At 35.5% G+C, this 26827-nt stretch overlaps 1 protein-coding gene across 1 annotated transcript; it reads left to right on the forward strand.

The window, feature by feature from the left end:
• Positions 1-18552: 18552 nt before the first annotated feature.
• LOC132563904 (lysophosphatidic acid receptor 6-like) lies at positions 18553-19671 on the forward strand. Its single transcript, XM_060228665.1, has one exon. The coding sequence runs from the start codon at positions 18553-18555 to the stop codon at positions 19669-19671; it is 1119 nt and encodes a 372-aa protein (XP_060084648.1).
• Positions 19672-26827: the final 7156 nt, after the last annotated feature.

A 26827-nucleotide genomic window follows, 5' to 3' on the forward strand; every position in this document is an offset into this window, starting at 1 on the left:
AGACGGCCCTTCAGATCTATCATTCTAATTCTGTAATCAACCAACCATATTTCTAATCCTTCAGCTAGTTTCTGTCTTAACCAGTCTTAAGACAGCCGAGACAATGTATTGTCCTACAAGAAATGATGCCATTTTTTACGTTGACAGGTATAAAAAATCTTAAAACAGGTATGATCTTGTACTAAAATCACTATTTGCATTCAATGCCATCTCCAAAACAGCTGAAGATTTGTTTTGTTCCCCATCCCTGAGAGATAATGAATGACCTCCTAATGACCTTTATAATCAGCGTAAATACAAGTCATGCCCTTAAACGTTATGACTGCACTAAACACTTGTTCTGAGATTTCCCAGAGGATCCTAAATAACTCCTAATGACAACTGCAAATCAGATTCTCCCACGGATCAAAAGCAGCACAAAAAATAAAAAATAAAACTGAATAACCGACAGCTATATAGAATCAGATTGTAAATGGTCTAAGTGCTTGGCCCGATTTTCATTAACAGTTTCGCGCAATATTAAGGTTTCTTGCCATAAATATAATGCCACAGGGAAATATCCCGGCACAAAAATGCTGTCCCATAAAATAGCAGTGAATTGTAATTACAATGTTGAAATGTCTACGTGTCGTGTGTAATGATGGTCCCAATAGGAGATTAAAGCTCTTCATACTGGATGTTCTTTTTTACCATCATCTAATTGATGATGAGGCTGTTTGATGTATGACTTCTGTCCACTGAAGTGCACTTTTCTTACATCACCCATTAGCAGTATTAAGACATATTTTTATCGGACAGAATGAAAGTCAATGCCACATGAATGTCAGTCTTCTGTAAAAGCTCCAATAATTACACATTTTCACAACTTAAAGCAATCATCCTAAATTTGTCCCAATGGCTGTTTAACTACCTGTCTCAAGAGAACTTACACAGTATTTATTCTCAATTAGACAGGCCATGTGATACACTTGGATTAAATAATCCTTCTTGTTAAAATTAATGTTGTCTTTCATTCTATTAGGAAGTCTGGTTCATGTTATCTTTCCTTATGTTTTGGAGTTTGCTTCATGTTGACCTTCCTTTTGTTTTGGAGTTTGGGTGATATATTGCTGCCTTACCTTTTGTTTTGGAGTTTGGTTGATATATGTTGCCTTTCCTTTTGTTTTGGAGTTTGTTTGATATATTGATGCCTTACCTTTTGTTTTGGAATTTGGTTGATATATAATATTGCTGCATTTCTTTTTGTTTTGGAGTTTGGTTGATATATTGTTGCCTAACCTTTTGTTTTGGAGTTTGGTTGATATATGTGCTGCCTTACCTTTTGTTTTGGAGTTTGGTTGATATATTGATGCCTTACCTTTTGTTTTGGAGTTTGGTTGATATATTGTTGCCTTACCTTTTGTTTTGGAGTTTGGTTGATATATTGATGCCTTACCTTTTGTTTTGGAGTTTGGTTGATATATTGCTGCATTTCCTTTTGTTTTTGAGTTTGGTTGATATGTGTTGCCTTTCCTTTTGTTTTTGAGTTTGGTTGATATATTGTTGCGTTACCTTTTGTTTTGGAGTTTGGTTGATATATTGTTGCGTTACCTTTTGTTTTGGAGTTTGGTTGATATATGTGCTGCCTTACCTTTTGTTTTGGAGTTTGGTTGATATATTGTTGCCTTACCTTTTGTTTTGTAGTTTGGTTGATATAGTGTTGCGTTACCTTTTGTTTTGGAGTTTGGTTGATATATTGCTGCCTTTCCTTTTGTTTTGGCATTTGGTTGATATATTGTTGCCTTTCCTTTTGTTTTTGAGTTTGGTTGATATATAATATTGCTGCATTTCCTTTTGTTTTTGAGTTTGGTTGCTATGTGTTGCCTTTCCTTTTGTTTTGGAATTTGGTTGATATATTGCTGCATTTCCTTTTGTTTTGGAGTTTGGTTTTCTTCTCTTTTTTTTTAAGTTTGGTTTAATATTCAGTTTTTGGTAAAAAGACTTATTTAAACAAAACAAAAACTAAAATTCAAAGATCAGTTATGATCAAGCCAGAACCCTTTGTTAATTCTGTTACATCACAAAATGCAGACACATCAAAAGAAGGTTTTATTGAATCAGCTCTCAGACACATTCTCATACTGAACTATAACAAGATATATGAAAGGCTATATATTTAGAAGAAACAAAAACATAGGAAGTTCTGAGAACTTGTTCCTATCCCCAGTGATTTGTGTGGTGACACATGGACAACACATCAACCGAAAAAAAAAGATTTATCTACCTAATAAAATGACTGATTTACCTTTTACATATTTTAGCATCTTAAAAAGTGACTGATGTCATTCATATCATCTATAAAGTTAACAAAAAATGAAATTTTCTATGCTATTTGAAGATTGTGACCTGATCATCTCAATGTTTATTGTCTAGTTATTACCTGAAGATTAAAAAATCACTTTAGACAGACCCGGAACTCAGCTTTCCTTCTGTCAGTTGTGTTAAGTCATAGGTTTTTTATAACTTCCTGCAGGAGAGTTCAACAGCTTTGTTTGCTTTGATAGAGAAATCTTCTGTTGACAGACGTAATGCTGATTGACATGCCAATTCTGTTATTTTCTGTCAGAATAAAAGCTCAGCTACCCTAAAAACACTAAAATTGAGCTGGTGGACTATTGTATTTGTATTTAGTGGAGAACATCAGATTGTGTGTAAACAAAATTGATTTTATAGAAGATAATGTGCACAATGTTGTTATTCACACTTGAATAATTTCTAAAATTGTTCACAGAGAAAAGTCTAAACTATACTTGAAGCTGAAGGCAATTTAATTAGACCTGGTCACACAATCTCCATCTCAAATAGCATAAAGACCTTAATCTGACAGAAAATAACTTGTTGATTATAACACAGAAATCACAGCAAACAAACCCTAAAGGGAAACAACTTATTGAACAGAAAAAAATAAACTTTGTTTTCAAATCTGTTGGTAAGGCCAGAAATCCTTTGCAATTCATTTTCAGAACCAACTTAAAATCCTGACTTAATGTTTGAATATTCTCTGAAATCATCATGTAATCCAAATCTGTCAGTTAACTCTACCCATGAAATAGAAAAATCAATTTACAAAAATAATGGAAAAATTACCCGACAGATTAATATTTCCTATAAATAGATGTTGAAATATGGGATCAGCAATGCATGGATGTAATTGGAGTGCCTTGTGAGTGTTTGTTTACGAGACCATATTGCACTCTGTATTATCCAGACACATGATTGTGATGAACTCTAACAAAAGTGCTCCAGGTCAAGTTTGATCATTTACTAACAAGACCATGCATTGCTAGCCTGAATCTAAATAAAACATATTCTCTGCAACCTTTGGTATGCAGAAATGCTGCCTTCTGTTTTACACATACCCTGTACAACCAGTTTTCTGTGCCGTCAACACAGTATACTACAGGTCAAAACAACCATGTACCTCTCCGTAGAATTGATCAAACAAAACACATGCTATGCCCATTTTTGACCTGTTTTTTATCACCCATCTAAACCTCATATCAGGTTTACAATACTGAAGAGAAAAAAGAATTAGACATGTCAATGTGAAAGAAATACTGCTACTGTCAACCAATAAACTTCTTGATTTTAAGTTGATATCACTTGATAACTGGCCATAATGGCCTTTTATGTGTGGACGGGCCGTTCTGATTGTAATGATAATAATAATTTTCTTAATTCATGGACCATAACTCTAAAAAACAAGATGACTTGAACCAAATCAGATTGTCAAGTATCAATTCAATATACTTTGTCATCCAGCTCTGCAAAAATGAGTGGAAACTAATGATTTCTAGAAATTTTCAAAAAACAAGGGCCATAACTCTTAGAAAAAAAATTAGATGAAAGGAACCAAAAAGCACCTTTTCTTGTTTATAATCCAAACAAACAGTTATCAAATAACAGTACGGTTTCGCCCATGGCCATATGAGATGTAACAAATCAAATGATGGAATATGAGAGAATTAAGGAATGACAGCCAACAAACCATAACACTGCTGTACACTGCAAATATTTCATGTTTTATGTTAGTGTGAGCATGAATCACACGATTATTTTATATATGTAAAGCAATAAGCTATCCAGAACATCATACATTTAATATACACAATAAATCAAATATCACACTAACTTCATTTAACTAAATTAATTCAGTTACTGCTCACAAGACAGCTCTTCTGTGACACATTTTACTCTGATCATCTCACTACCTTACAATATCAGAACTCGACTTGTATGTATGGCTTGTTTTTTGGCAATTATTGACTTTTTTACACTTTTTTCTAAAAGTACCCTTATTTAACAATCAACATTGGCAATCTTGTTGTGCTACTTCAACAAGACATTGACACCAAGACAAACATCACTCTCACTATCATCATCAAATTGTAATCCTAAATTATTCTCCAGTTTATATCATAATAAAGATCAGACTTGTGTAGGGTCTGGATTGTTCCCTGGTTGTATGTTATAAAGATCAGACTTGTGTAGGGTCTGGATTGTTCCCTGGTTGTATGTTATAAAGATCAGACTTGTGTAGGGTCTGGATTGTTCCCTGGTTGTATGTTATAAAGATCAGACTTGTGTAGGGTCTGGATTGTTCCCTGGTTGTATGTTATAAAGATCAGACTTGTGTAGGGTCTGGATTGTTCCCTGGTTGTATGTTATAAAGATCAGACTTGTGTAGGGTCTGGATTGTTCCCTGGTTGTATGTTATAAAGATCAGACTTGTGTAGGGTCTGGATTGTTCCCTGGTTGTATGTTATAAAGATCAGACTTGTGTAGGGTCTGGATTGTTCCCTGGTTGTATGTTATAAAGATCAGACTTGTGTAGGGTCTGGATTGTTCCCTGGTTGTATGTTATAAAGATCAGACTTGTGTAGGGTCTGGATTGTTCCCTGGTTGTATGTTATAAAGATCAGACTTGTGTAGGGTCTGGATTGTTCCCTGGTTGTATGTTATAAAGATCAGACTTGTGTAGGGTCTGGATTGTTCCCTGGTTGTATGTTATAAAGATCAGACTTGTGTAGGGTCTGGATTGTTCCCTGGTTGTATGTTATAAAGATCAGACTTGTGTAGGGTCTGGATTGTTCCCTGGTTGTATGTTACAGAAATGTTTTGTTTTAATGTGAACCTGTGATAATGATGATCTTGGAGTCTCATTAACAAAATTAATGAGAGGAAATGTTACAGACATGTCACATTGATCCTCGGACTTAGGGAAAATAATGCATGTGATTATTCCTTAAGTAATGTGACCTTTGACTTCTTAACCTTGACTGCTGATGATTAAATTCTCTATAAGTTGAGTCTGTATCATGTTTTCTCATATTGTGTATCTATAGACTAGATCTTTGACCCTTGTGTTTACCAAGGACCACAAAATCTGACCAGGCAGGTTCAACTCCTGATATTGCAAAACTTTAATGCTGATATGAAGTGAATGTGTTCTTGAGCACAAGCTTTTTACTTCTTAAATAATCAGTGTGACCTTTGACCCTACTCCTCAACCAATAACCAAAAACCTTACTATGGAACTTTGGTGTAATATGAACCAACTCCGCTGTGGGTTTCATGTGATATGTTTTACTAAATCCTAGGTCACTGTGCACACCAATGGATGGACAGACACACAAAAGGAAGAACACATACATTCACTGATGTTCTGAAGCCAGACAAGAGAGCTCTCTCCTTTATACAGTTTGAACAGCCTTCTCCATTCAAACAGAATATGTCATAATCCGACTCCAATCACAATCTCTTCAAATTCTCGTAGAGAAAAACTTCTCGTTACTTTTATAATGGGTTAAAAACCATTCAGGAAAATAATCTTGTAGAGAAATGATATTGGTTCTTAAAATAAACGTATTGTAAAAGCCATTGCCCTTGTCAGTATGATGGAGTATCTAACTAATAGGGTACGACTCCCAAGGTAAAACCATTCAAATGGCCACAATCAGAACAAGTCCCACAATATTTGAAGTGGTGCTATGATTTATGTCATTTTTCAACAACAAAACATTCATTTTCCACAAAACACATCAACTTCTTTTCTCAGAATTCACAAATACTACCGAGAAAGTAGAGAAAAAAGGAGATAAAACATTGAGGAATCTCGTCAGTTCCTGGCAAAGGCAACCTTGGATAAAAACAGCATTAAGCGGGACTATACATCAGATAATTTGCATTGATCAAGAACAAATACCTTACTTTAATATTTTCCCCATAATCACATAATTTGTCACACTCCATAATTGGCAATAAATGTCAATATTCATCTTACTCTTGACATTTCAATATTTCATTTATTGTTTTCCATACAAAAGTTAATAGTTATCGACTAAGATGTTTCAAATCTCCGTCTTGAATACTCCTGAAATTTTATTTGGTTTTTATGTTTTTGAAAGTGCTAACTGTCTGTTTGAGAATTAAATTTGTCTTTCTGAAATTTTATTCTGGGTTTTGAAGTTTGCGAAAGTTTTAAGTGTCTGCTTGAGAATTTTATTTCTGTCTTGTTAAATACATTCAAGGACAAGATCTCAGCACAATAATGCTCTGTTTTGTTAGACCTTAAGGAACACCTTGCAATTTCTAACTCAGACTTGCTATAATCAGATAAAGACTTTCCAGCTATTTTTTTAAGGAATTCCTGGTTTTCAAATGATATTTCTGAGAAAAATATGCTTTATAAAGTATTTACGTAGATATTTAGAAACAGTGTAAAATGTTTCCAAACAAGTCACACACTTTGTTAATTACCATTCACTTGTTATAGAATTATATCTGTGGAAATGAGAAGTAGGTCACCCTCAAATTAACTGTGACAGGAAACTCACTGTAGAGAATTTGGATAGGATCCTTTCAGAAATCATCACCACACTGTCATGCATTATATGTTCAATTACATATAAGAGGAAATTGATTAAAAAAAATCCATGAACAAAGGATGATAATTATTTTTTTGTCTTTCTCCATCGAATGATGGGATTCATGTTCCCACATTGTATGATCAAAAAGAGGAGACTAAAGAATGTTTTTTTTTTAAATTTTCCCACTGTTAATATTGATACTATCTGACTTTTCCCCATTTACTTGAAATGAGTTGTATTTTGGCCTGAAGCAATGATAGACAAATAGCATTAAAATGGAACATTCCGCTCTCTCTTTGTCCTTCATTTTGAATGGTACTCACAAGAACTGTAGTGTTGATCACATTACAGCACCCTAGTTATGACATTTCAGTGTGATAACACTATAATGATATCCGCTAATGGCCCCATCATTCATGGATATCATCTTTAAAAAACCTCAGACAAACAATTTTTAAAGCTGATGCAATTTTGATCACTAAATGCAACATTGAACTAATAAAGACTAACTACCTGTATCCCGATCTTATCTTAAACTTTAAGTGTCCAATCTCGTGACATGATATAATGATATGAAGACCATGATTTACAATCAACGAGAACAATCTAGCATCATCTAATCTCCTATTTCATTTCCTGTTATTGAGAAATTCTGACAGTACATAATCGGTTAGGTGGGCTTCTACATGTGTATCTCTGTCTCCTTCAGGTTAAATCTATATCATTCACTTGCGCCTTCACCTGTAATAACTCTAATCTTGATCTTACTGATGCTTTATAATTCTGAGTCTTTGTAATGCTTTAAAGTAATTGTTTTTTTATTCATTCATGTTTTTAATGGCTTCATGCTCGGTTTTTGAACATGATCACTTCATGTTAAAAATTTGACTTTAAGAAGACACTTTATACATTAGTTACTTAATCACAATATATCACAGAATGATGATTCATAAGGCTTTTTTGGGGGGATGACTTAGATACCTTATATCTGTCTGTTGTTGGCCTAATTGATTGTGATTCTATGAATGGCAGTTTTTGTACTTCTAATCAGTGTTTTTGGAAATTTGATTTGATACCTTTGAAGGTTTTAGTACTCTTTGTGATAATTTTGATTCCTAAATATGTGTCTTTTGATTGCTCTACAGAGCAAGATATGCTTAAACTCCTTCTTCAAGTTCTCTAGATACTCATTACTGGTAGCACCAAAACATCACCTTACTGTGCATGTCTTCCTGTACCATTAGGGAGCTTTATACATACATATAAACAGCTTTACAATCTTGTAACTACCATATATTTTATGCATGAAGTACTATAAAAGAAGATTATCTCTGGTGACAGATTTTAGCTGCACTGCTATAAGTACCACTGGGAACAGACACATTAACGTTACACCTCAGAGAAAAAAATTATCTATGGTCAAAGGACTACAGCACTCAATCAGGGTGTCAACACTGACATGTTTCTGTCATCACCCATCACCAAATTATTCTCGCTACAAAGTCCCTTGACTCATCTGACCTTGAAAATCTGGATCAGGTCACACCAATTCCATTTTCCTGGTATTTATAAATCAATGGAAATTCGTTTTTATTAACAGACTTAGAAAACTAAACAAGCATCTGTCTCTCTGTGACACATCCAGCCATTGCAAAATCATTTCTTTTTGTGGTGGTTTTATTTGTGTTGAATTTGTGGTTACTGTAAATCTACAAATCTCTATGTAATCAGAATGCTATACAGATTAAGTGACATAAATCTTAATACTTGTGGATTTTGAGAGAAAAATTTATCCACAAGATCAAGAGGCAATGAAAATGCTCATTTATGTAAAACCACAAAATATAAGTCTCGTGAAAATAACCCAGCTTTTGGTATATCTATTTCATCATTTTTTTGTCATCATGTATGGTCTCCCCTACTTCAAATATTGTGTTAATCTAGTGATACATACATACAGTCAAGTCAAGATTGTTACTTAAGATCTAATAAAAAACATTACTAAAATTGTTTATTTTCACAAATTCAAGCACAATTATTGATCAAATTACTAATGAAATATAGCAAATGCAGTTTAGGTTTTTCTTCAGAAAAATATTCATGTTTGAAAAAATGGCAAGCTTGGAGAAACTTTGGTCATTCAAAAACAAGTTAGATAAGTTCTGATGAAGGCTAGCCAAGCTGGCAAAACATGTTAACCAATAACAATACCACAGAATACAGGTGTTGATGCTCCATCTTCCTTTGTATCTATCTTCCTTGATGGGGCTGTATTGAATATTGTATATTGTATACTGTTGGGTATCTATCTTTGATTCCAGCAACATCAGATCTATGACTATAGACAATCAGGATGTTGGTTTTCTCCTAATCTGTAAGAAGTTGTATATTTTTAGATTTGTTAGACTCTCTAAATTCAAAGCCATTTCCATGTGCAAACTTTGTTACAATTTCCTCTGAAATTAAGTCACTGTAATATATACCAACAGATTTTCACTGAGAAAGCATAAATTCACTACTGCCCAATCTGGCTTTCAGTTCTACCACAATCAACAAAACCAAGTTTGTTTAACAAATTCCATGCTAACCTTTCCAATTATCTTCTATAAACATATTTTCTTTAGAACAACTTATCACCAGCTTTATCACTACCAACAATAATCAGGCCCCATCCTTTTCTATCAGTGATGGTTTGATAAATTTAGGACTGGCTACTGGATACTACCCAAAGGCATTACAGACATCTATCTAATCCAGCTCATTAATCCATATCTTGTTCTCTATTCTAAAACCATCACTACCTCACCCCCTCAGAGAAAACCTGTACTGACAGCAAACTTATTTAGCTATGCCTCAGTGCAGCTCACATACATGATTTTCTAAACAACATGCACCACTTATTTAGTGCTCATTACTACTTTTTGGTATCAATCTCTGAAACCTGAAAGTAAATCCCATTTGTCATAGAAATTTTGAAATCTTAACAGAAAATTAAAATAATTGAAAAAATACCGTAACTATTATTACTGCTTTCAGTAATAAACCCATGTATCTATACATAAGCCTGCCAGTATTTATTGCAGTTTAGTAGATTATTACTATATTTATCCAGTAATAAGTCCTTGTCTGATAATAAGCCCACCCGTATCTATTACTTTTTAGAGGAATTATTACAGCATTTATTCAGTAATAAGTTCACATCTGGTGATAAGTACACGTCTGGTGATAAGTACATGTCTGGTGATAAGTACATGTCTGGTGATAAGTACACGTCCGGTGATAAGTACACGTCTGGTGATAAGTACACGTCTGGTGATAAGTACACATCTGGTATTAAGTACATGTCTGGTGATAAGTACACGTCTGGTGATAAGTGATAAGTACATGTCTGGTGATAAGTACACGTCTGGTGATAAGTACACATCTGGTGATAAGTACATGTCTGGTGATAAGTACATGTCTGGTGATAAGTGATAAGTACATGTCTGGTGATCAATACATGTCTGGTGATAAGTACACGTCTGGTGATAAGTACACATCTGGTGATAAGTACACGTCTGGTATTAAGTACATGTCTGGTGATAAGTACACGTCTGGTGATAAGTACACGTCTGGTGATAAGTACACGTCTGGTATTAAGTACATGTCTGGTGATAAGAACATGTCTGGTGATAAGTACATGTCTGGTGATAAGTACACGTCTGGTGATAAGAACATGTCTGGTGATAAGTACATGTCTGGTGATAAGTACACGTCTGGTGATAAGTGATAAGTACATGTCTGGTGATAAGTACACGTCTGGTGATAAGTACACATCTGGTGATAAGTACATGTCTGGTGATAAGTACATGTCTGGTGATAAGTGATAAGTACATGTCTGGTGATCAATACATGTCTGGTGATAAGTACACGTCTGGTGATAAGTACACATCTGGTGATAAGTACACGTCTGGTATTAAGTACATGTCTGGTGATAAGTACACGTCTGGTGATAAGTACACGTCTGGTGATAAGTACACGTCTGGTATTAAGTACATGTCTGGTGATAAGAACATGTCTGGTGATAAGTACATGTCTGGTGATAAGTACACGTCTGGTGATAAGAACATGTCTGGTGATAAGTACATGTCTGGTGATAAGTACATGTCTGGTGATAAGTACATGTCTGGTGATAAGAACATGTCTGGAGATAAGTACATGTCTGGTGATAAGTACACGTCTGGTGATAAGAACATGTCTGGTGATAAGTACACTGGTACACATCTGGTGATAAGTGATAAGTACATGTCTGGTGATAAGTACACATCTGGTGATAAGTACATGTCTGGTGATAAGTGATAAGTACATGTCTGGTGATAAGTACACGTCTGGTGATAAGTACACTGGTACACATCTGGTGATAAGTGATAAGTACATGTCTGGTGATAAGTACACGTCTGGTGATAAGTATACGTCTGGTGATAAGTACACGTCCGGTGATAAGTACACTGGTACACATCTGGTGATAAGTGATAAGTACATGTCTGGTGATAAGTACACGTCTGGTGATAAGTACACGTCTGGTGATAAGTACACTGGTACACATCTGGTGATAAGTGATAAGTACATGTCTGGTGATAAGTACAAGTCTGGTGATAAGTACACATCCGGTGATAAGTACACATCTGGTAATAATACCATGTCTGATAATAAGCCCATCCATATTTACTGCAGTTTAGTAGAATTGTTTCTGTATTTATCCAGTAATAAGCCCATGTCTGATAAGCTATATCTACCGCTCTGGTTTATTACATGATAAATATGGTATAAGGCTTTGTCTCCAATATCTATAACCTTGGTATAAGGCTTTGTCTCCAATATCTATAACCTTGGTATAAGGCTTCGTCTCCAATATCTATAACCTTGGTATAAGGCTTTGTCTCCAATATCTATAACCTTGGTATAAGGCTTTGTCTCCAATATCTATAACCTTGGTATAAGGCTTCGTCTCCAATATCTATAACCTTGGTATAAGGCTTCGTCTTCAATATCTATAACCTTGGTATAAGGCTTTGTCTTCAATATCTATAACCTTGGTATAAGGCTTCGTCTTCAATATCTATAACCTTGGTATAAGGCTTCGTCTTCAATATCTATAAACTTGGTATAAGGCTTTGTCTCCAATATCTATAATCTTTGAAGTTTTGACACTGACAACATTCCATTTCATTGAGTATGTGATAAGTTAATCTAGTGTATCAGAACGGATGATACGTTTCCTTTGAAAGTTCACTAAAACGGTTTATCAGACAGACTCAATACACATGTCTGAGATACGTTCACGTAAAGCTAACAGTATATTGTGTACTTATTGTCAACATTGAGGCTATACTGTAGACAACTCTTTAGCCTCCTTCCCTCGAAAATAGCAAATCAGAATTGTTTTCCTTTGGAGATAAGTAAAAAAATCTAAGCAAACATGTTTGAACTTTAAGAAAACTTTAGAAATGGTTGGTGAAAAATGTAAAAACAGCACAGCAAATATCCACAAAACTTTACCGTAATTACTTGCTAACAAATGAAGACAAATTGATGAGCAGACGTACTACAAGTAAATACAAATGATGGCTCCACCTATGTCATATGTCTCAAGGCATTCAATATGATAGAAATTCTCCTGCCACTAAAACCGTCCATTAGCAGTCCAATCGCTACAGGCTCTCTGTCAGTAGGGCCAATTAAAGCTTCAACATGAGATGTCACCAGAATCACTTCAACCTTTGATCACTTTATTGTGTTTGTACATTTCTACATCCAAACAAGAACTGTTTTATAGCAAATAAAAAGAAAAATGTAACAGATTAAAGTAAAGAGTCGAGTGTCAGATCAGGTCCAATATAATTAAAATATTTTATAAAAACCTAGTTAGAAATAAAGATGTATGAGTAATTATAAAGAAGCTAATTTCTAAACATCTGAGGTCATCAAATCAGTTCCCTATATTTAAATCATCAGAGCTTTTCTCAATTACTAGTTAGAAATATTTGGTAACTGATTAAAAGAGTCTCTGTGACAATGAAAATCCAAAGAGTCTCTGTGACACTGACAATGAAAATCCAAAGAGTCCCTGTGACAATGAAAATCCAAAGAGTCTCTGTGACAATGAAAATCCAAAGAGTCTCTGTGACACTGACAATGAAAATCCAAAGAATCCCTGTGACAATGAAAATCCAAAGAGTCTCTGTGACAATGAAAATCCAAAGAGTGTCTGTGACAATGAAAATCCAAAGAGTCTCTGTGACAATGAAAATCCAAAGAGTCTCTGTGACAATGAAAATCCAAAGAGTCCCTGTGACAATGAAAATCCAAAGAGTCTCTGTGACAATGAAAATCCTCTGTGACAATGAAAATCCAAAGAGTCACTGTGACAATGAAAATCCAAAGAGTCCCTGTGACAATGAAAATCCAAAGAGTCTCTGTGACAATGAAAATCCAAAGAGTCTCTGTGACAATGAAAATCCAAAGAGTCTCTGTGACAATGAAAATCCAAAGAGTCTCTGTGACAATGAAAATCCAAAGAGTCTCTGTGACAATGAAAATCCAAAGAGTCCCTGTGACAATGAAAATCCAAAGAGTCTCTGTGACAATGAAAATCCAAAGAGTCTCTGTGACACTGACAATGAAAATCCAAAGAGTCCCTGTGACAATGAAAATCCAAAGAGTCTCTGTGACAATGAAAATCCAAAGAGTCCCTGTGACAATGAAAATCCAAAGAGTCTCTGTGACAATGAAAATCCAAAGAGTGTCTGTGACAATGAAAATCCAAAGAGTCCCTGTGACAATGAAAATCCAAAGAGTCCCTGTGACAATGAAAATCCAAAGAGTCTCTGTGACAATGAAAATCCATAGAATCCCTGTGACAATGAAAATCCAAAGAGTCTCTGTGACAATGAAAATCCAAAGAGTTTCTGTGACATTGAAATCTCTAAAAAAGTTAAGGTGTCACTTTTATAAAGAAGAAATTTTTATCAGGCTACAAGTGTCTTTTTCTCTGTTGAAAAAATTCTCAAAAAATACTTGTACTTGACAATTACAGAAATATTTCATTCTTACATCACCAGTATGACAAAACAATGGAATGTTACAGAACAGCTAAGATCAAATGTTTGAAAAATAATTAAAATTCACCGAAGTCACCCCAAAAAACTGTACAATGAAAAACTTATTGACCAAGAGGTCAAACTGCATTTTAATAGATATCAAATCTTTCAATTAAGAAATACCATAAATGTCTAACATCTATGTGAGTAAAAAGAAATGATCATCTTTGTGGATATCAAGTCTGGACCATCCTGACAAATGTGTTAAGGATCCTGTTGTCTGAAGCCATGCTTTATCTTCAATCGTGCTTTGTCGATCCTCAATCAAAATCTCATCCAAAAGCCAGATTAAGTGGATAATCCTCACTATGACAACACTATTGTAACCATTCATCACTCCTATACATGTACATACCCTATACTACATAGCAACCGACCAGTACAATAGAATCTATGGAAACAAACCTTTGGTTTGGAGGCTATTTGGCGAAAATAAGTTAGATTAATTTGCAAGGTATTTGAAATACACTGCCAATAGATGAAATTACAAATAAGCAATGCCAATACCAAAACACACGTGCTCCTTAATGGCATCGTGAGATTGCATGGCCTTGGAGATCTCTTTAAGGCTGTTCTTAGACACATCCAGTCATCCTACTTAACAAAACCTTCCTTCATTTAATCCCAATAGACAGATGCGAGAACAATGAGACAAGCCACAGACATACATCCGATTTCTCTGGGTGTTGAATGAAATGTTGGAGATTAACACTCAACACAGTGTGATTATAGGTAACAAGGGATGAAAACTGGACGTCTCGGACATGACCAACGACTTTATAATTAATATCATTTTCCTTTCTGATCTTCTTGTTTATGCTAGCTGATTGACTAAGTAAGAAAGAGAAAGAAAAGAAAGAAAGCAAATGTAAGAACATAAAACTGTTCAACAAATATCAAGGAAGTAACTGAAACTGCCACAATGGATCAGCGACAAAATCTCAAGGTTAGGGTGAAATACAAGATCTCAAGGTTAGGGTGAAATACAAGATCTCAAGGTTAGGGTGAAATACAAGATCTCAAGGTTAGGGTGAAATACAAGATCTCAAGGTTAGGGTGAGTTACAAGATCTCAAGGTTAGGATGAGTTAGGGTGAGTTACAAGATCTCAAGGTTAGGGTGAGTTACAAGATCTCAAGGTTAGGGTGAGTTACAAGATCTCAAGATAAGGGTGAGTTACAAGATCTCAAGGTTTAAGTGAGCTACAAGATCTCAAGGTTTAAGTGAGCTACAGGTTCTCAAGGTTTAATTGAGCTACAAGATCTCAAGGTTTGGGTGAAATACAAGTTCACAAGGTTAGGGTGAAATACAAGATCTCAAGGTTTAAGTGGGCTACAAAATCTCAAGTTTTGGGTGAAATACAAGATCTCAAGTTTAGGGTGAAATACAAGATCTCAAGGTTTAAGATCTCAAGGTTAGGAAGAGTTACAAGATCTCAAGGTTTAAGTGAGCTACAAGATATCAAGGTTAGGGTGAGTTACAAGATCTCAAGGTCAGGGTGAGTTACAAGATCTCAAGGTTAGGGTGAGTTACAAGATCTCAAGATAAGGGTGAGTTACAAGATCTCAAGGTTTGGGTGAGCTACAAGATCTCAAGGTTAGGGTGAGCTACAAGATCTCAAGGTTTGGGTGAACTACAAGATCTCAAGGTTAGGATGAGTTAGGGTGAGTTACAAGATCTCAAGGTTTAAGTGAGTTACAAGATCTCAAGGTTAGGGTGAGTTACAAGATCTCAAGTTTAGGGTGAGTTAGGGTGAGTTACAAGATCTCAAGGTTTAAGTGAGCTACAAGATCTCAAGGTTAGGGTGAGTTACAAGATCTCAAGATAAGGGTGAGTTACAAGATCTCAAGGTTAGGGTGAGTTACAAGATCTCAAGGTTAGGGTGAGTTACAAGATCTCAAGGTTAGGGTGAGTTAGGGTGAGTTACAAGATCTCAAGGTTAGGGTGAGCTACAAGATCTCAAGGTTTCTGTAGTCAGACTCTGAACTGGAGAGGTGAATTGTAGTGAGGGCAGGATCAAACTTGGGGCTGAAATCTTATGGCATGATTTTGTTCTTCATGTCCAGTAAAATTATCTTTCTGTGACAGAGACTTACAACAACTGATAATGCTAAGACTATACAGTGAAACCTCACCTAACGACCACCTCAAAATTACAACCATCCCGCTATTAAGGGCACCTTTTTTCAGTCCCGTTTTTTTCCACTATATATCTTTGTATTGGTCGCTTCAGTTCTACGACCACCCGCTATTCCGTATTACGACCACTTCTTACAGTCCTAACGACCACTAATTAACAATAACTGACCTCACAATTACGACCAAGTTCTGACCAGTGATTAAAGTTACCTGGTGGGCAGTGAACCGCGAGCATTTGTGTCGTTCTCGACTATTGTTTTTGTCACAGGTTACCAATCCTGTCACCAGGTGGCGTGACACGAAGTATACATCATAATCTGATTAACTTGTGTGAAACCACATATTAATAGCGATCTATTGTTTGTTAATTATATATTGGTATATCGGTAGGTATGCTGCTAAACACCTTAGAAGCCCTGCATTCCCAAAAGTGAAGTATGTAGTCTTTTCGGCCAATATTCCTTTGCTCACATGCACACATGTTGTCGAGGGTTTTTAACTGTTTTTGTAGCAATGTTACACTCTCGACATCGTTTGACCAATAAAAAACATGTATGTGTTCCAAATTTTTTACAACGTATTTTCTCTGTCACGAAACTCAGATGAACTTTATCAAGCAATGACAAAACCACATAAACGAAACGAGCTATCACGATCGCTTAAAAGGACTTGCGGAAGAGGACGCTGTCCAGATCCGTAGCTCTTCACAACATTGTGCACTGGACTCTTTTTTTTAAGTTAAAAGACAAATATGTTGTACTGAGTGATACACTGACAGAGTTAATGTTTTTGCGAATTTATGTGAAAAAAGAAACGTCGAAAGACTTTATAGTGACTTCATTAATGTTGTTACAAATACTGAGTTAATGTGTTTGTAAATTTATGTTAAAAAATAAAAAAATTAATGTCAAATTCCTATTGAACTTAAAACTGATTGTTTGTTTTCTTTTATTCAATGTTTACTATAGTAAATATACATGTATATTATAATATACACTAAGGAATATAAACATATATATTCTTTCGTCAATTCCAATTTTATCTGTTTTACATGCATTTCATAAAATTCAACATTTTATATACAGTCTAGTTATTATTGTGAATAATATACATGTACATTACTTAATGATATATATAGTCTTTATCTTAAACAGAGTTACGGTTCTTTGTGGTCAATCTGATCCACCTCACTATAAAGACCACCTTGCTATTAAGACCACTTATGTCCAGTCCCCAAAGTGGTCATAATAGGTTTCACTATATTTGTTCTGACAGAGGGATTGTCAGGTTACAAGATATACCCGCTGAGTATATTCATCATGCACACTCATTAATTTAAATGATGTGTACTTGCTAAAATAGCTGGATGTCAGAAATGTAAATTCACAACCCTATGCCATCGATTGCAGTCTAATTTTCATTGTTTCCCACTTCAGAGCTCAACATTTCATAACATCATGATGTATTCCACAAAGTTCAATAAAATATTATAGTAAGGCAGTTGCTATGGAGTCAAACCAACCATAATAGACCAAATTCTTACAACTCCTTCACTGCTCAGGTCCCCAAGACAAAACAGAAAATTCTCAGTCCTTGGTGTAGTTAAGACTACAATAGAAAGATTGAAAATATTTCATTTTTATAGCACAGAGTTTGTATCTGTATCCTTAAAAAAATCAAAATGTGCCATAATGCATCAGTAAATTTGACCTATCTCCTTCATTTTAAGTCACATAATCAAATACTTAAACATCTGTTAAGATGTCAGTCTGGACTGCTTAAGAAATGTCCATTAATTACGATCTTTTTCGTGTTTTTTTTTTCAGATTAAGGACCTAGATACCAGACACGTATTTTCCGAAGTCTGACCCAGATAACTAAAGAGTTGGAGACCAACTCTATTAACGTTGGACTAGCAAGGACCCTCAGACATCTACATGGAGTAATGAACATATCTGTCTATCTGAAGAGGAAAATTAGCAATTGATCGAAAGCTGTTTTGTTTGACCACTTCCATATCGTAGCTTGTCAATTTCTGACACTCTATTAACCAGTCAATCTCATCAATCACCAAAGGTCAAGGTCAAAACACATTTCTTTTCAATCCATGTCATCCAAAGGTTTTAATGTAAAGAATTACCAGGGGTATCCCTACATCAAAAAGTAGATACAAGTTTGTACGTGACTGTACTTGTCAGAGTGAGTATCTTACTGCTTATATACCAGAAGGCTTTGTAATCCAAGCTGACAGGAACTATAATCACAATTTATATCAGCTGTGAACACAAGTCAGCCTGAAAATTGATTCAATGAATTTGAAATAAAGATCTCATATCAATTGTTGGAATTTTTTTTTTAAATTCCAAAATGAACTGCACTGAACTGTTTATTCATCTAAACTTCTCAAGAGGATCACAAAATGTGACCGCTTCGTCTCAGATGGTAACTCTGCAGCTGATGAAGTACTACCTATATGATATAGTTATCCCCCTTGTCTGTGCCTTCGGATTCGTTGGTAACATTCTAAATGTCGTCATTTTCACAAAGAAGAAGAACAACAAGATTCTTGATGAAGTAGAATATTGTACAACGATCTGTCTCGTGGCTTTGGCTGTTTCTGACATGATGTTTTGTCTGTGTACATTTCCAAACGCGTTTCTACCGGACCGAGTCAGTTTCCACCGATCTGAGTTTATGTTGTTCTACAAGATGTACAGTATCGCAGTGATCAGTACTTTTATACTCAGTAGCACTCTGCTAACGGTGCTCACGGCATTCATGCGATATCTAGCAATCTGTCATCCATTCCGTTCTCGTCAGTTTATTTCTGTTAAAATAACGGGGATGGCCATTCTGGTGATTTGTGTGACATCTGTAGGGTTCAACATCCCGTCCCTGTGGGTTTTTAAACAGGAAAATCTGCCCTGCTTTGTCTCGCAGGAATATGTTTCAACAACAAAAGGTGACTTATTCAACAATATCAACTTTGTTTATGCACACAAACTTTTGTGGGCCATACTTGGAAATTTTTTGCCGCTGGCTATTTTGTTGTATTGTAACATATGCCTAATCAGGGCCTTGCATCAGAGCAAACAGCTGCGACTTCTCCACAGCCGTGATGATACGACTTGTCTTTCCGCTCATCGGCGAATTAACATCACTCTCATCACAATCATCATATTTTTCTTCATTCTCGTAGCCCCGAGCGAGATCACAAAATTTTTCTTCTATATAATTAAGGAATACCAGAGAGACAGACGTACCTATGAAATGGTATCCATGGTAACTAACACACTCCAGACTATCAACTTTTCGGTAAATTTCATTCTTTATTATGTTATCATTGCCCCATTTCGTAAAACTCTCCATGAATTTGTTTGTGCACTTCCTCGTCGGAGCACAGAAACTCGTGACCATACCTCTAACAGTGGTAAACACACCATAATGCTACTTTCCATTAAAGAACAGCAACAAAATTGTATGTAATTTCTACACCTACTGATTCTGTGTCAATGATTCAAATAAATGTATCGTGGCTTAAAGTGACTTTTGCTCTATATAATTATATTTAGCTAGACCACTTGATAACTCTCTATCATACTTCTACCATTTTAACTAGTGCACACAGACGTTTCTCTACAACCTTTATGCACTTACTTATATTTTACGCCAAGATAAAAATTTTTGAAAAAAAAAAATTTTTGTTTCTGTCAGTGATACCAATATAATGTGTCAAAAAAAACAAATTTTGAAAACAGAAATTTGTCATGTTGATCTCAACATAAAATATTAATCAGTCTAAATGTATATAACATTTCAATGCTTATCATCTAAAACCTGTATCTGTAATTTCACAGCTTTTTCTTTTAATTAAATTTGCAATCATTCAAGTTAACTCTCCATGGAATTCTAGAATCACTTAGTCATGCAGAGGTCACCGGGTGCATGTAATGACATTTCATACTTAAAAACTTACAAAAAATGAAAGTTTAAGGAAATTGTTATTATGATTAAAATCCATGTCTGGTTATAACCCAACCCACATTATTCACAGTATTTACTAAAATCCCAATGAATAAAAGATGTAATAAGCTCACATCTCTACTTCCAGACACCTTGAGTCCCTATAGACTTATCAACCTGTATTAAGCCCACCCCTGTAATATAATACTTCGAGTCTCAGCTAGCTTAGGTTTATCATCCTGTATTAAGCCCACCCCTATAATATAATACTTTGAGTCACAAGTAGCCTAGCTTTATTGTTCTGTATTAAGCCCACCCCTATAATATAATACTTTGAGTCTCAGCTAGCTTAGGTTTATCATCCTGTATTAAGCCCACCCCTATAATATAATACTTTGAGTCACAGGTAGCCTAACTTTATTGTTCTGTATTAAGCCCATCCCTATAATATAATACTTTGAGTCACAGGTAGCTTAGCTTTATTGTTCTGCATTAAGCCCACCCCTATAATATAATACTTTGAGTCACAGGTAGCCTAGCTTTATTTTTCTGTATTAAGCACACGTCTCTACTTTGAGTCAGAGATAAAATTGTGTTAACAGAATGTTAATATAAACACAGATCTGAGTTACCCAAATGTGAGAGTGTTAGAAGTCTTTCAGTTGATCATACACATATCCAATATACAGCTGTCTGATTTATAACTGCAAAATCAGATATTTTTGTGGGGCTTAATTTTCATGGATTTTCAAACAATTCCTACTTTGTTGACCATTGATTTTGTGGATCCTTAAGTCAACCTATACTTAATTAAACATTTCAAAAACGTCTAAATTATGAGTGAATTACAAGTTATCACGTAACTGTATGTTATGAGTTTTCAAAAAATAATGAAAATAAATCCCCCAAAACTTCATGAACTTACAGTATAACATGTATTATAAAGTATGTACATAACTTTATTTTTATGATTAACATAGTGTTTAATGATTTCATTGTACAGATTCTGTGCCTTGTGACGGGTATCAAAGTTTACTGTTCAAGATCTAACCTACAAACTTACAAACTCTGAAATCCAAGTGTTCAGGCTCTGTCACTTTCTTATTTTGCAATAAACTTGAGTGGTAATAGGCCCATTAAAACACCAAAGCTTCAGTTGAAATTATAAGAGAAATGCTATATCATTGTTGTGTAATTACTCAATAATGAATCAATAATGAGTCAGTGTGTGTCCAGGTGTTTATGAGCCACGGCACACCATCAGATATCAAGTCAGTGTGTGTCCAGGTGTTTATGAGCCACGGCACACCATCAGATATCAAGTCAGTGTGTGTCCAGGTGTTTATGAGCCACGGCACACCATCAGATATCAAGTCAGTGTGTGTCCAGGTGCAGCCACGGCACACCATCAGATATCAAGTCAGTGTGTGTCCAGGTGTTTATGAGCCACGGCACACCATCAGATATCAAGTCAGTGTGTGTCCAGGTGTTTATGAGCCACGGCACACCATCAGATATCAAGTCAGTGTGTGTCCAGGTGTTTATGAGCCACGGCACACCATCAGATATCAAGTCAGTGTGTGTCCAGGTGTTTATGAGCCACGACACACCATCAGATATCAAGTCAGTGTGTGTCCAGGTGTTTATGAGCCACGGCACACCATCAGATATCAAGTCAGTGTGTGTCCAGGTGTTTATGAGCCACGGACACACACCATCAGTGTGTGATATCAAGTCAGTGTGTGTCCAGGTGTTTATGAGCCACGGCACACCATCAGATATCAAGTCAGTGTGTGTCCAGGTGTTTATGAGCCACGGCACACCATCAGATATCAAGTCAGTGTGTGTCCAGGTGTTTATGAGCCACGGCACACCATCAGATATCAAGTCAGTGTGTGTCCAGGTGTTTATGAGCCACGGCACACCATCAGATATCAAGTCAGTGTGTGTCCAGGTGTTTATGAGCCACGGCACACCATCAGATATCAAGTCATGAGCCACGGCACACCATCAGATATCAAGTCAGTGTGTGTCCAGGTGTTTATGAGCCACGGCACACCATCAGATATCAAGTCAGTGTGTGTCCAGGTGTTTATGAGCCACGGCACACCATCAGATATCAAGTCAGTGTGTGTCCAGGTGTTTATGAGCCACGGCACACCATCAGATATCAAGTCAGTGTGTGTCCAGGTGTTTATGAGCCACGGCACACCATCAGATATCAAGTCAGTGTGTGTCCAGGTGTTTATGAGCCACGGCACACCATCAGATATCAAGTCAGTGTGTGTCCAGGTGTTTATGAGCCACGGCACACCATCAGATATCAAGTCAGTGTGTGTCCAGGTGTTTATGAGCCACGGCACACCATCAGATATCAAGTCAGTGTGTGTCCAGGTGTTTATGAGCCACGACACACCATCAGATATCAAGTCAGTGTGTGTCCAGGTGTTTATGAGCCACGGCACACCATCAGATATCAAGTCAGTGTGTGTCCAGGTGTTTATGAGCCACGACACACCATCAGATATCAAGTCAGTGTGTGTTCAGGTGTTTATGAGCCACGGCACACCATCAGATATCAAGTCAGTGTGTGTCCAGGTGTTTATGAGCCACGGCACACCATCAGATATCAAGTCAGTGTGTGTCCAGGTGTTTATGAGCCACGGCACACCATCAGATATCAAGTCAGTGTGTGTCCAGGTGTTTATGAGCCACGGCACACCATCAAATATCAAGTCAGTGTGTGTCCAGGTGTTTATGAGCCACGACACACCATCAGATATCAAGTCAGTGTGTGTCCAGGTGTTTATGAGCCACGGCACACCATCAGATATCAAGTCAGTGTGTGTCCAGGTGTTTATGAGCCACGGCACACCATCAGATATCAAGTCAGTGTGTGTCCAGGTGTTTATGAGCCACGGCACACCATCAGATATCAAGTCAGTGTGTGTCCAGGTGTTTATGAGCCACGACACACCATCAGATATCAATGATACCATGAATAAGCTGTTACAGTTATAAGATTTCATACGTTCATGCTAAGCCCACCCCCAGATTTAAACTAAGATTGTTTAAGCCCCTTGGGCTTATTACTGAACAAATATGATAATGACTACCATAGTTTTATAAAATCTAAAGTCATTTTTATAAAATCTAAAGTCAATTTTATAAAATCTAAAGTCAATTTTATAAAATCTAAAGTCAATTTTATAAAATCTAAAGTCATTTTTATAAAATCTAAAGTCAATTTTATAAAATCTAAAGTCAATTTTATAAAATCTAAAGTCAATTTTATAAAATCTAAAGTCATTTTTATAAAATCTAAAGTCAATTTTATAAAATCTAAAGTCAATTTTATAAAATCTAAAGTCAATTTTATAAAATCTAAAGTCATTTTTATAAAATCTAAAGTCAATTTTATAAAATCTAAAGTCATTTTTATAAAATCTAAAGTCAATTTTATAAAATCTAAAGTCAATTTTATAAAATCTAAAGTCATTTTTATGAAATTTTATTGATCTAGATGGATTTCATTTTAATTTGAATTTTTGTCTTTCAAAAACATTAACTAGATTATTTATCATCTGATCTATGTGGTCTCATTTCTCCAAACATCAACTACATCATCATATTTTACAATCAGTAGTTTATACAGTAACACTCAACATCACTAAGTTTAGGATTGGTAGTATATACAGTAACTATCAACATCACAGATTTTTTTTCTTTCTGCGATATAACCAGCCGCTACAGTCTATCATGACTGACATTTATCATGTTCATTTCATATCCAAAATTTTCTGATATCTGTCTCAACTTACATTTCACATGAAAATTGTCCTTGTATATATATAGTTCAATCATCAGTATACCATTTTGTGTTTACGTAAAAGTGTAGTGTGTGAATTAAAAATCTTTTAATCAATTAAAGAGATATTGATTTTTACAAGTGTCTGGATGGTGTGAAGATAGCAGGATCAGGTTCTGATCCAGTAGATATCTCCTGGAAGAGACACAAAAGGTAGAGTAATTCTTTATTGAAATCTTTGATTAATTAATATCTAATACTTTGTGAATGTTTATGTACGGATGTTTGGATAATTAGTTTTTTGATAATAAAACTTTACAAACACATTAATTCTGTTTTTCTTTTTCTGACAAAAGTACATCTAAGTTTCCTTAATAAATCTATAATGATGGTAGAATTCTAGTGTCTCATTTCATCACCTTTTTATGATGATGGTAGAATTCTAGTGTCTCATTTCATCACCTTTTTATGATGATTGTAGAATTCTAGTGTCTCATTTCATCACCTTTTTATGGTGATGGTAGAATTCTAGTGTCTCATTTCATCACCTTTTTATGGTGATGGTAGAATTCTAGTGTCTCATTTCATCACCTTTTTATGGTGATGGTAGAATTCTAGTGTCTCATTTCATCACCTTTTTATGATGATGGTAGAATTCTAGTGTCTCATTTCATCACCTTTTTATGATGATGGTAGAATTCTAGTGTCTCATTTCATCACCTTTTTATGATGACCGGTAGTGTCTCATTTCATCACCTTTTTATGATGATGGTAGAATTCTAGTGTCTCATTTCATCACCTGATGATAACCTGCAAGAGACAACTTATTTTTGTACAGTAACACTGACCAAAGGTTTGGTAACCTCTTCCTGAAACTCAACCTATATGTCATATTCGCCAAAGTATCCTGTTCTGTTGCAAAATGTGTCATGACCTAATGCGAGTCAATGTGTCATGACCTAATGCAAGTCAATGCGTCATGACCTAATGTGAGTCAGTGTGTCTTGATCTGTTGCACTGTGTCATGATCTAAAGTGTATTAAGATCTAATGCCAGTCAATATGTTATGGTCTGTTGCGAGTCACTGTATCATGATTTGTTGTTATTTAACTGTCAATCTGTGGTTCCCAACCAGTCTCTATTGATATGTTAAAAGTTAAGTCAACATGTTCTGTTCAGCTGCGACTCAATGTGGAGTTGAATGAAATACGTCCTGATATGTCCCACGAGTCCTTGCACCCATATCTGTCAAAAACCAAAGTCTCATGTTCTGCTGTGAATCTACATGTCTTGATCTGATGTGAGTCAATGTGACCTTGATCTGAGGTCAATCCAATGTTTCCTGCTCAGCTGCGAGTCTATATGTCCTGATCTGGTGCTAGTCTATATGTCCTGATCTGGTGCGAGTCTATATATCCTGATCTGGTGCTAGTCTATATGCCCTGATCTGATGTGAGTCAATGTGTGCTGATCTGATGTGAGTCAATGTGTCCTGATATGGTGCAAGCCAATATGTCCTGATCTGATGTGAGTCAATGTGTGCTGATCTGATGTAAGTCAATGTGTGCTGATCTGATGTGAGTCAATTTGTCCTGATCTGGTGCGAGTCAATGTGTCCTGATCTGGTGCAAGTCAATGGGTCCTGATCTGATGTGAGCCAAATGAATCCTGTTCCACTATGAGTTGTGTCCTGATCTGATGTGAGTCAATGATCCATGATCAATTGTAAGTCAATTTGTCTTGATCTGATCTGAATCAGTGTTTCAGTAAGATTTAATTTACTCCATGTAGATTGAATGTGTGCAATTGCCGTAGACAATAGGGATCTAACACATCTATAGTATAGTACTTAAACAACTCCACACACAATTTGGCTGAAACTCTGAATTCTAAAATCAACAGTTGAAAGTATATTCACACAAATATAACCTCCTCCTGTTCATTTAACATTTTATGATGCACTAGAGGGATTCATAAAATCCAATAAAACTCAACAAATAAAAAAACCTGATTTTTTTTAAAACCCATCATATACCATAAATTTACCATATATGGATATGAAAACTAGCAGATTACCAACCCTGCAACCATCTACCTTTGAAATTGATCTCATGTCACTCAGCTTAAAGGTTTTACAGTAAGATCGATGACATAGTTCTCAGTATTTAAGTAAAACTTCAGCTGAGCTTTAAGAATTCTTCATTTGATATCACTTTAATAGAAGAATGCAAATCAAAGCACTGACAGTACTCAAGATACTTGTGACAGAAATTGACAGTGTTTTGTCCGGTATGTTCCCAGGGTCTTTTTATAGAAATGATGACCTCAAGTCTGATCTTAAGGCAGTAAGAAGATCTAGTGGATAAAACCTCTGAAATGTAACTTTTGTTGTGGTAATGACCGTTTGAAAGGTTAAGTCTAAGTATGTAGCAGTGGAAAAATCAATATGATTGAGCTAGCACTTCATTACCAAATACAGGTGTTGAAATATAGGTTAAAAGAAATCAATCCATTTCCATATATCATTCTGATTTTTCTTTTTACCTGTAGAAGAGATAATTTCTAAAATAAATTTCCATTACCTTTGAAAGTGATGTATTTTGATAGTAAATTGCAGCTCCTATTCTAAGTAACAGTGATTTTCACCTTTGTAGCTCTTAAACTCCAGCTAAACAATATTATGTATAGCCTTGTTAGTTTATCTGTCCCAAAGAGTCTTGGGTCACCAGGGGTCAGGGTGATCTATATCCATTAAGTTTTGTCCGTTGTGATGTGTAAATTTTTTACATATCAAACTTCTAAAGTTCCGTGGCGAGATTCAGCTGAACCTTGCCTGCAGTGATAATGAGATGGACTGTCGTTATTTTTTTA

This window comes from Ylistrum balloti, unplaced genomic scaffold (genome assembly GCF_031769215.1).
Source record: "Ylistrum balloti isolate Yb309-2 unplaced genomic scaffold, AGI_CSIRO_Ybal_v1 Utg371908, whole genome shotgun sequence".
Lineage (NCBI taxonomy): Eukaryota > Metazoa > Mollusca > Bivalvia > Pectinida > Pectinidae > Ylistrum > Ylistrum balloti.